General features: G+C 39.6%; 3 protein-coding genes across 3 annotated transcripts; 1 reads left to right on the plus strand and 2 right to left on the minus strand.

The window, feature by feature from the left end:
* Nucleotides 1-532: 532 nt before the first annotated feature.
* On the plus strand, nucleotides 533-5,271 carry LOC112452438 (superoxide dismutase [Cu-Zn]-like). Its single transcript, XM_025012638.1, has 3 exons — nucleotides 533-1,263; nucleotides 3,693-3,917; nucleotides 4,494-5,271. The coding sequence occupies exons 1-3, from the start codon at nucleotides 1,090-1,092 to the stop codon at nucleotides 4,746-4,748; spliced, it is 654 nt and encodes a 217-aa protein (XP_024868406.1). The 5' UTR covers nucleotides 533-1,089; the 3' UTR covers nucleotides 4,749-5,271.
* Nucleotides 5,272-7,637: 2,366 nt separating this feature from the next.
* Nucleotides 7,638-8,935, minus strand: LOC112452488 (probable small nuclear ribonucleoprotein Sm D1). The gene is made up of 4 exons (XM_025012731.1): nucleotides 8,825-8,935; nucleotides 8,546-8,622; nucleotides 8,151-8,348; nucleotides 7,638-7,776 (listed from the first exon to the last, which is right to left on the minus strand). The coding sequence occupies exons 1-4, from the start codon at nucleotides 8,836-8,838 to the stop codon at nucleotides 7,694-7,696; spliced, it is 372 nt and encodes a 123-aa protein (XP_024868499.1). The 5' UTR covers nucleotides 8,839-8,935; the 3' UTR covers nucleotides 7,638-7,693.
* Nucleotides 8,936-9,136: 201 nt separating this feature from the next.
* LOC112452473 (probable malonyl-CoA-acyl carrier protein transacylase, mitochondrial) lies at nucleotides 9,137-10,961 on the minus strand. Its single transcript, XM_025012703.1, has 2 exons — nucleotides 9,892-10,961; nucleotides 9,137-9,729 (listed from the first exon to the last, which is right to left on the minus strand). The coding sequence occupies exons 1-2, from the start codon at nucleotides 10,719-10,721 to the stop codon at nucleotides 9,288-9,290; spliced, it is 1,272 nt and encodes a 423-aa protein (XP_024868471.1). The 5' UTR covers nucleotides 10,722-10,961; the 3' UTR covers nucleotides 9,137-9,287.
* Nucleotides 10,962-11,612: the final 651 nt, after the last annotated feature.

Raw genomic sequence — 11,612 nt, forward strand, 5'->3', positions numbered from 1 at the left:
TTTCTATAATTATACTGTTCTGAAATTAAACTACTCTTTGCTTTTGAATGACATTTTAAATTAAACGTAAATTATAGCGATACATCAATGATCGTCTACAACGCAATTAGTTTATTCTATTATTTTCTGTAATTTTACTTCTATATTCGAATCAATTATACCGCCCTTAACGATGATGAGGTTCACGCAACAGCTGTTCCGGTTGGATAACCACGAAAGTTGTTCGTCCCGGTTTTCGCAGTTTTTCACCTTCGCTTTAGAGTTACTTAGATGACTGTGTCTAGATAATGCCCGCGGTATCAACCGCGAAGTATAAGCGATCCGTCAGCCCGCAGCGAGAGGTGCCCGCGGGGCACGTCTCGCTTTCACTTGGCTGGTTTCGCGCGTGGGCCACGTGCATTGGAGAACATTATGCGGCGGATGCATGTCGAGCACGGTGATCCACCGAACTGATGTATCTGAAAAGAGGAAGAAGGAGGGACCGGGCAACGGCGTTTCGCGTACGCAATCGCCGATCGGACCGATAGCGATTACGCGATCGCGAGACCGCGTCTCGTTAAATCGGTATCGCTCGTTCGCGATCGAGACCCCCTGGTGCCACAGCGTCCCTCGGCAGCTTGGCACCCAACCTACAACCTGCCTTGTCCTCGTCGTGACTCGCCGATGACGCAACGCATAAATACACGCCACGGGGAATCGAACCGGTGACTTCTAGTTCTACCTCTGCTGCTGCCGCTGCTGCTGCTACTTCTTCATCTTCTTCTTTTCTTCTTCTTCTCCGAGAAGAGCAGTCTTCGAAGAGCGGTAGTCCCGGAGGCAGCTCCCTTGATCGGTACGGCTCCCGAGATCGTTATCGTGAGAAGTGGATGAATCTCGGGCTGCCAGATCTTGTGGCAATTGAGTCGAGAAGAAGGAGGTAGTACAGCAGGGAGAAGGAGGAAGGAGAAACACACCAGGCAGACCTCGGAGAAGCCGTCGGGTCCTGCCGCCAGACTCGTTTTATCCTTCGATCGACTTGGAGGACTCCTCGCGAGGACCAAATCGCTACTAAATATTTCCGGTACGCCTTCGGGACTCCTGGCTCACAAGATGTGGCGGCTATTGATAGTGATCGGTATGATTGCGATCGCGAGGGCTGGGCCGTACGATAGGACGGCGGACTCACAATCAGTGAACGACAGGACGCTGTTCATCAGGAGTTTGCCGGGTTATCCTGGAACCAGAAGCGATCTCTATGAGGTCTACATGGAACCGTATTATTTTGTACGTATTTAAATTTTTTTGGTTTTTTTTTTATGAATATGTGATGAATTTTTATGACGTTATACGTAATTACGATGATTGAAAGACCTATTTTTCATACACACTATCTTCATTTTACATGCAATAATTTTATTTAATGTGTGACGGAATTTATATCATTTTTATATAATTAACTACTGACAAGCTTGGAATTTGATATTAATCGTTTAATATTAATCGCTTATTAATCATTAAATTGTCGCTATATATATTTGTTTAATATAATTTAATTTCTGTAGATATATTGAATTGAAAAATCATTGTATTGTTACTGTAATATTATCGTAATGTTTATGATAATTATGAAAAAATATTTTCAGTTTCCATTTTTGAGAGAAAATTTTAAGGTAAATGTATCAATGTCTGGACACGTACCTATGTCTAAATATTTTCATCATTTTAATCCTTAAATAAGTTATGACGCGAATTAAAATCAAAGAGTCAAAAATAAAAATATTTTTCTTGTATTGTATCTTTATCTTTGATTTTAATTCGCGCTATACTTATTTAAAAGCTAAAGTGATAAAGATGTCCAGACATAGGTCTTGAGTGTCCCGGCATTGGTACATTTACCTTAAGTGACTAATGTTACGAATTCTTTATCACATTCACTTAAAAAAACGTTCTAATTCTTGATTAGATAATCGCTAACCATTAATTGATTTCGACTTTTTCACTTTGCAATTCCAACTGTTTCGAATCTCACACGGATCTTTATCGTGACCTGAAACAGATTACGTAATCTTGTCAGACTTGTGCGAAAATGTTCATTGAACATCCTTTCACTTTTCTCTCAAACTTTAACGGAGTTGCTCCTCTTATGTCGCCATTCATCGAACTTTGATTTCCCTTGATTAAACTCGGTACATAATTTCGCTGCTCGATATATGTGATTACTGTTGGATCTCAATAATGCTCGCGGTAATCAGTATCGTTATATTTATAGTCTTACGTGCAAATAACAGCCGTTACAAACATTTCCGCCGAACGTTATTGAAGTAGCAATCATCTGTCATTCGACATTACTTACAAGACGGTGAAACGAGAATTGTATAGAATACAATAATTTATTATTCATATGGGTACAGAAGGAAAACGCATGAAGGAAAACGAGTTGCATTAGCTCGTTTTTATTAATATACATATTTTACAATAAAAATTTGCATCGATAAATCGAACGATATGTTTTCACATATTTGTTTGTTATTATACCATATTATTTACAGAAATAAAAATCCTATAAAAATCTCAAGCAATTTTTCTATTCTTGATAAAGAAAGTATATAGATTAATATTTAATATTTTATTCAAATAAAAATATAAATGTATAAAAATGTAATAGTATTATATACATTAACTCAATCTCGTTTAGCGTTGAGACGATAAGAGTACGTCGTTTTAAACGACACTCCGTCCGCAGCATCCTTCTCTTTCGTCGCGTGCATCTCGTGTAAACATTTACCATGCGCGTGACTTCTTCATCACTCTGCGACGAACGTGGCGATACAATTCATCGGTTCGTCCATCGTGGCGCGTCTCTATCATTAGTCATTAACCACATAGTCCATCTTTAATCCTCGGAAATTTGCATAATTAGCCATTAAGTTATTTAAACATCGCGAAGGACGCCGACTGGTGCGCGTCGTTATGCCACGAGGACGCTTTCACTACGAGTGATCGCTCTTCGCCTATGCCCCGTGCAATTCTAACGAAGCGGCGATTCACTTCGGCCGACCTTGCACGCAGTTTCTAGCCGCTTCATCGTCGCCGTAGATTATACCCCTGGTCGCATTGGTAATTGCAGATTTTACTCGTGAACCACAACCTCGCTTAAACAAAAAAGGAAAATAGATAAGACTCGACATCCGTACGAGTCGCGCGAGGTGAATCAAGGTGAGCGCGAGTGGCGCAACTCTAATACGATCCAGTTGATGGATCAAATTAGATAGGAAGCACACCGTTCCCGAGTACGCTACATAGTGTATCACTCGTACACGATTCGCGGACGCGTCATTATCAATTTCCGGTCTTCGCGTTCTCCCGCGGGACTCCGCTCGCGCGGTAGCATTTATGGATTAATCGAGCTATAATCGAGCTGTAACAAATTGCTTCCTCGTAGATCCTCGTAGGTCACGTAGATTTTCGTTCTACTCGGAGTCGCCAGTCTATATGGATTTTTGATCGAAAAAGTTATTTTTTTAGGATATTTTAATATTTTATATATAATTATATTAGAGGCCAATTTTGCGTTATTTATCTCTTAAAAAAAAAAGACGCTACCCGTTTATATAATATTTGTCGAATAAAATCTTTTGTTACCTTTACTTTCGTTGACCTTTGTTGCCAATCTATTAACGTCTGAAATAATCGTGATCTTTTGTAATTTGCAGGCAGTCGGTCTGAAGGCCGTGGTGGAGATGAAAGCTCTCGGTGAGGATGGTTCGCCGGTTGACGGGCCTCGAGGGATGCTGACGTTGGAGCAGCATCCCGAAGGGGTCAGGGTCACGGGCACAATCACGGGGTTAAATCCGGGCTTACACGGATTCCACGTGCACGAAAAAGGGGATTTGAGGAAAGGTTGCAATTCGGCTGGCCCGCATTTCAATCCGTACATGGTAACGACGGCATTGCGCGCAATTCTAAATTATGCGCAATCAGTTTATATGATATAAATAAGCATTTTTCTCTCGTCATATGGACGTATAATATAATACGGGTTTCATGTTACAACATCGTTTCTGCGTCTCTCTCTCTCTCTCTCGTGTCAGCTGGTCTATAAAAATTATAAATTTATAAGTATTGCAGAGAGATTCACGTTGTGTTATTATAAGAGATATAGACGGTAAAATTTTGCGAGATTCCTAGCGTGGAGGTCATGAAAAGTTATCTAAACTGTTTTTCTTCAGTCACCGCTTTCGCAAGTTAACTTTTCCAAGTTAACTTTTCTCGGCCTCTGAGAAAACTAATTCGAAAGTCGAGAAAGTTAAATTTTCAGATTATTTCCCTTGAGTTCTAGGGGAAAAAAAACTACATTACCGTTGCCACATTGAACTTTCTGAATGCAAATGTGACACGATTAGCAAAAATTGATAGCCTCGCGCCTCGCGAATTGAACCGTCGCGATCTCCCCCGATAACGCGCTCCCTCTCTCCGTTCTCCGTTACGGTAAACGAAGAGTGATTACGTTTCAGGTGAATCACGGTGCACCGAGTGATCCGTTACGTCACGTCGGCGATCTCGGCAATATTGAGGTCGGGCAGGACGGAGTGGTGCAGATCGACGGCATGGATCACTATTTGAGCCTGGTAGGTGTTCGGGGTGCGATAGGTAGGGCTTTGGTGATCCACGCGAAACCCGACGACCTCGGCCGCGGTGGAACCGAGGAGAGTCTGAAGACCGGATCGGCGGGCGAACGTGTCGCCTGCGGCGTTATCGGGTTCTTGTAAAAGGATTTTGGTGAAGGGCGAATTCGGCTATTGCATGCACTAAATACGCACTGAAAGCTTAATTTGTATAAAGAGATATACTGCGTAGTACGCAGTATCCTTTGTGCCTTTGTATATATATTCCGAATCTCGGCAGTCTTTGTTAAAATGCGTAGTTTAAAAAGGATTTATACAAAGGTTTCAATTATTGTAGATATTTATTACGTAACGTTCATTTATTTGTTATTCATGAAAATAGCATAAAAATTTGTTTTTAAACTGAATATACGTAAAATAAAACTTACTCATGAACGTTTATTCAAATAATACAATTATTATTTAGTTAAAAAGTAATCATTTGTAATATCTCTCCTTTATTGCTAAATTTGTGTACAACAGCCTGCAGATTGTACGCACTAGTGCATCCACCCAAATTCGCTAAAAGAGATGTTGCGTATCGCAACTTTGTTCATTACTAATTTAATTGCGTCCATTTGTACCGATCAATAAATCACGAATATAATCGAGCACCTATCAAATTTTATACATACACTTTCATTTAATCCTTCGCAACTTGGGAATTGGACCATGTTTGTTGTAACAAGATTTTATTGTAATAGCTTTCGATAGTCGAATAGTCGTCGATACATTTTTCGGTGAAGTAAATACGACAATATACAACATATAGCCAGACAAAATATAGGATCGTATATTAAAAACGCAATCAATGATTCTTGCTAAGCAATCAAAACTGCAAAGTCTCCACGGATCTTTCAAGGATTGTATGCAGTTTATTTTTATACGCGCACAATATTATTACACAATTAAGACGTGACTGAAGCGTCCGTATAAGAGGAAGGAAGGAAGAAAAGGGTAAAATCGCAAGAACGAAACGTCGAATATTTTACACGGACGGATCGTTCGCTTCTTCTGGGAATCCACAAGTACGGGAGTCCCGAGTGGTCCGAGGTAACAAGAACTCCGGACGCGGAGTCTAGGGTAGAAGTTCGCTGAAACTGTGAAGTGGCGAATCTGCAGTTAGCTCGTCCTCGTCGACGGTGTTCCCGAATGCAGCAGGTACCCTAGGGGCTTCGGCGAAGCTCCGCGTATCTTCTCCACTGCCGACGGTCTTACAGGCTCGCCCATCTCCTCGAGGGCCTGCAACACCTTGGTCACCACTTCCGGCGGTGAGGTCCTCCTTGCTCCCGGCGCGTCCGGTCGATGCTGGAGGTCGTCCTGGCGTGGTTGCCTTGGCAGCCCGAACGTTTGCGGTTGGAAATGCACTACGAGGATATTGAACCGTCCATTTAAGCACTTTATGTCTTGTCGTAAAGCTACCCCGGGTCTACAATATCGATCGTTTTTGCCCGGGCTTACGCCGTCGAGAACGCCGAGAGCGAGCCAAGACAATAAAATAATTTTTATTATTGCCCAAGATTAATCGTCCACGATTTCGCGTTCGCTATTACGATACCGGCAATTTGCAAACTACGACAAATCTCGACAATATCTTCGGTTAATTTACCACTTAAGATTTATGTATAATACCATAAGATTGCTATAATTTTCTTATTTTTTAAATTTCCTGTCACTGATAAATAGTGATTATAGTTGATTGTAGTGATGCAAAATGATTCGATTCTTTATATTGTATAATAGTATAATAAATTAATTATTTTATTTTATATAATAAAAATACATAATAATATTAACAGAATTGATCAACTAGATAGTCTGTTATATGTAAAAATATAATTAAAAATTTTCAATATTATAATTCAAACTTTAACATTTTTTTTTCTCAGTTTGGCGAATACTCGAATCAGCTGTTAATTCGTTGATACAATCTGTATTTTTGTAGAAATCTGACAGTAAATTTTTTTCAAGTTATATAATTAGAGGCAAAGTTGTATAAACAAATCGTGTCAAAATAAATTGTGTAAAGAATTAAATGATAACTTTGCGCTCTGGCTATTTTTATTATACGGCAAAATAACAGCTTGCCTCATCAAATAAAGCAAACTTTTTAAAGAAATGCATTTCTCGCTACAACTGGGGTGACATTACTAGGAACATCCAGGACGTCGTAATCGGAAATGTCATCCAAATCATTTGCATCGAAACTGCGACCGCATCTAATGACGAACTGTATGCAATCGATGATCAGCCTTTTTGATGATCTCCACATAATCATGCGCGAACATTTTGGGACGAGACCGTCGCGAGTGACGTGCAAGTTACATTGTCACGAGTCGTCGCGTTTCGTGTCACGTAAATATTGACAGAAGTGCTTGGACGAATACACGAGTGTACGTTGAAGTTCGTTAATGTGAGTATAACAAAAGTGAACTTACGCATTTAAATCTAATAATTGATGGAACATTGATTGCTTTGTCGATACTTTTTTATTCAGAAAGTCCTTGTTATTTAAATTAAATTACAGAGACACTCTTATCATTCTAATTTAATCGAGTAGTAGTTTTATAATGGTATTGCGTGATGAAATAAGTGTAATTTGTACTAGCGTGATTTTTGTAATTGTGAATTGTAATTTCTTTCAGGAAAATTTATATTTAATACTGTAAAATTCAAATTAATAGATTCAAATAACAAATTTTAATTTATTTAATTGAATCGTATTACAATGAAAAATCATAGGTAACTATACAGCAAATACATATGCGACTATATATGCTTGAAGGAAATCAATTTTACAAATCTTTCTTTGAGCATATCGAATAATAAAATTGAATATAAAATTAAAATATCGGAATGCTTGTATCAATGTATGCTAAATTTAAATCTGTTAAAAATAGATGTCCACGTTATCTTGAAACTTAGTATCATGGCTACATCGGGAGAATAGCTTCACATAGATACGTACTTATAAAATTAGCAGAATATTGATCGTTTTCACAAAGGTAGAAAAGTTTGTATATTGAAAGTGAAGAATACGTTGAATATCACTATCGTCTGCCCCTTCCTCTACCTCGGCCACCTCTACCACCCCTGCCACCTCTGGCGCCGCGTCCTCTGCCACGGGCAGCACCTACAAACAAATAGTATGATTAATAACTACAGAAAACTTTTGTTAATTGCGATAACTACAAAGAGATAGAAAATATTCTCTTTGAAATACAGAGACCTGATGTTAAAAACATAATCGGATTAATATTTATTGGATTTAACCCTTTCAGTGCTGAATAATTTTATAAACAGATTGCGCGGAATACTCTACCGTCTGTATCGCACTTCAGCACTAAAAATACTTTTGTTTATTATTAAAATCAGGCACGTAACATACTCATGTTTATTGAATTCAGCGAACACTTGAACTAATCCATAGCGTGCCATTTGCTGGATATGTTTATACATGCACAGCACTGAAATATTGAAAGATATATATTAATATGCTATATGTACCTCTCGCAGCTTCCTTCTTCTTGGCCTTAGCCTTCGGCGTATCATCTATCAATAATGTTTCCAAGGGAAGAGAATCAGGCAAGATGTAATATCTAATATTGTTACCCCGCAAACTGAGAGTTTCTAACTGTATGGGATCACGATTCTTTATTGTCATTTTCACTGTTTTCAAGTGTGTATTCATTGCAACGTCGACACCTGCAACGAAATAATTTATAATTAATTCTACAACCACAATAATGTAATCTTGCTCCGTTAAATATTATAAATTCTCAATTATAATGTGATTTTTGCCGTATCAGTGGTGGGATTAATTTTACACAGCCAGTAGCCACACAGATTTCAATCTTTAACCTGATGCCAAGTCGTAATAACAAAACATTGCTTCGACGTACCTGTAATCGTTCCAGTAACTTGGGTCCCATTTTTCAATTCTATTGTCACAGTCTCGTGACTGAGTTTCATCAAAAATCTGCAAAAGCAACAAGACGTTATTCCTCCGAGAAATAATCAATGTTTTCGCGCAAAAACATTTAAAGTATAGGTTAGGTTGCGCGCAAGTAATTGCTTCGAATTCTCACAGAAAGTATACAGACGAGTCATTGCACGCGTGAAAAATTCAATGTCCTCGCGACGTCTTCTTTATTATATAAGTTTTCACATATCTTACGTACCTTACTAGCTTCATAATGCGGCTAGATTAATTATTCTACAACGGACAATTCACCGATACCGGCGGATACCATGCGTGAAAACCAGGGACTTGCCGGACTTGCAGGGACCAGGGACTCCAACCTTTTAGAAATAAGAGGATTATTTTTGGCGCTGCAAACGCTTGGAGCGTCAATCGTTACACGCATCGAGCCGAATATTTATAATTTACAGTTGATAAACGAAATACATATTTGCTCATTCGCTAATAAAAATGTACTGATGCTCTTGTCAAATTTATATTTAAATAGATTTTTAATAAATTTAAACACGTGTATTTTTCGTATTTAATATAATTTTGATCCTCTTTATTTTCACAAGTCCCAAGTCAATAGGAATAAAGTTAATCAACAAGTATATACAAAATAACATTGTCAAATGTATTCTCAGACTTCCTTTTAGCGCTGTCGAGAAATATAAAAGAGACTAGACGGCTATACAGTTTTCATGGGCCTTTGCATTAATTAACTTTAAAATCGTTGACATTCTTCCTCCCGATCCTACGTCGAAGGTTCGCGGAAAGTCGGTTCCCGGTGGTCTGTTGTACAGCAGCTGCATGCTCTGCTCCCACTTGACAGGCGTCACGATTTGCTTCACCAAATATCTCTTAATTAACGACGGATTGCCATAGACGTGCCCCTTGCAATTGGAATAGACTTGACACCTAAAATCATTGAATTCTAACGTATGGAGCATCTTGCCGAAGGACTTGAGTGCCGGTTCCATCAATTTTGTGTGGAATGCGCCCGACACCGGCAGCCTGGTCAACTTGGAAAATCCGTATTTCTTTGCGTTCTTTTCTATGTACTCGAGAGCCTGAGTATTCCCAGCCAGGATCTTCGATTGAGTGTACAAATATACTGCCACCCTACAACAATTCTTTCTATAATATCTAACATAGTGCCACATCCCTCTCAAGCATTTATAAATTATCACAAACTCAATTTCATAGTAATTCAAATCGATTGCATGAAATGTATGTAATGTGCGACAAGAAAACATTTCTACAAATGCATGAAACGATTCTTACTGACAAACTGGCACCTCTACGCCGCAATCTTGCGCCCACTTCTGAGCATCCTTGCACGCCTCCGTTATTGCAGCCTGTGGAGTACAGTGGACCGACAGCATTCCCTGAGGACACTTTTCAGAGGCGTACTGCATCGCGGCGCCTCTCACGGAGACCAATCTGATGCCATCCTCGAAGGGTAAAGCGCCTGAGAAGATCAGGGCAGTCAGTTCCCCCACGCTATAGCCCGCAGCTGCTTTACACGTTTCGAATACCCTGGGCCTTTCCTCGCGCAGTCGCTCCAGCGCAGCCAGCGAACTCACCACCGTGGCCGGCTGATTGAAGCGGGTCTGATCCAGCTTCTCCTGCGGACCATTCAGGCAGAGCTTCAGCAGATTGTAGTCCAGAATCTCGTTGGCTATCTCGAACAATTCTCTCGCCTGTGGAAAACGCAAGTACTTCTGCACCGTGCCGACTTTGATGGTACCCTGTCCTGGAAAGAGCACGACGCAGGTGTCCAACGGATCGACCTTCGGCTTGGCGACTTCCTCCTCGACGGAGGTCGGGGCATCGGCCGGGTAGGGGGTCGTTGCCCAGCTTGTATCCTGGGCATCGCTGTAAGTGGCAGCCTCCTTCAGGAGGCGAGAAACATTCTCCTCGCCCGAGGGAATTTCGACGTCGCTCGCGACAGGTTTGTCCCGCGACTCGCCGGTATTCAACTCACCGCTACTCTCGTTTTTCGTGGCAGCCGTGTCGGAGAATTTGTTTACCTGTCTCGGGGACAACAAACGACTCAGGCAGGGAGCCGTTTTACCGGACAGAGCTCGTTGGAGCATCGTCAGTGACAGCATTGCAATTGACGACGTTAATTCAGAATGTGTAATTCGAGATGTATTCCAATCGCGGCTGTCAGTTTATATAATTATCGTTAATTCTAACGTCAGATTGCGATCACGTGTGTCGCATGCCTATTCTACATAGTACATAACCATACAATAACATCGCTCGGCGCCGAGAAAACGCTGTCGAGAATAGACTGCCCAACTGTGATCCAGTGGTGTCCCGCATTGACTAATCCGGTTCTTGGACAAGTTAATCACGCCACAGAATCAGCTGACTAGCGCGTCAGTGCGCAGGGGATTCGTATATGTCCGTCATTTTAAAAATTCTAAATAATAAACATTTCTTCTTCTTTAATAGATTTCCGTCTTATAAATAGACTTCTGTCATCACGCGTTTAGCACAGGCTTTTAATGCCTGTGTAGGTTTTATAATATTATTTATTTCTAGTGTATAATTTGTAATATTACATTAATATTATTAATAACATTATTTAGGTTTCATAATATTTAAATAAAGACATTGCATTTAGCACGTGCTTTCAAAGGTTGTACAAATTTTATAATATTATACATTATAATATTTTACTTATAATTTTATTTAATCAATCATTATTTAATTTTAATTTTATTTAATTAACCATTAAATCATTATTTGAGTTTTGTAATATTTATATAAAAACATCAAACGCTTCAAGTTAAAAAAATTTAAACATAAAAAATACATAAAAACATTAACAACGTTAAACATTTTTTATATTTTATTTATAATTATGTGGGAAACACGTTACAATATAAATAGAATATGTTAAGAAATAAATAGCGAAGCTAGAGTATACGCGTCTCTCGAGAGCTGCGAAAAATCGTCAGAGTTATGCGGGGAGCATGATGGGACAAGAGGTG

The sequence above is a fragment of the Temnothorax curvispinosus genome, unplaced genomic scaffold (genome assembly GCF_003070985.1).
Source record: "Temnothorax curvispinosus isolate PA1 unplaced genomic scaffold, ASM307098v1 QBEX01003408.1, whole genome shotgun sequence".
NCBI classification, from domain to species: domain Eukaryota; kingdom Metazoa; phylum Arthropoda; class Insecta; order Hymenoptera; family Formicidae; genus Temnothorax; species Temnothorax curvispinosus.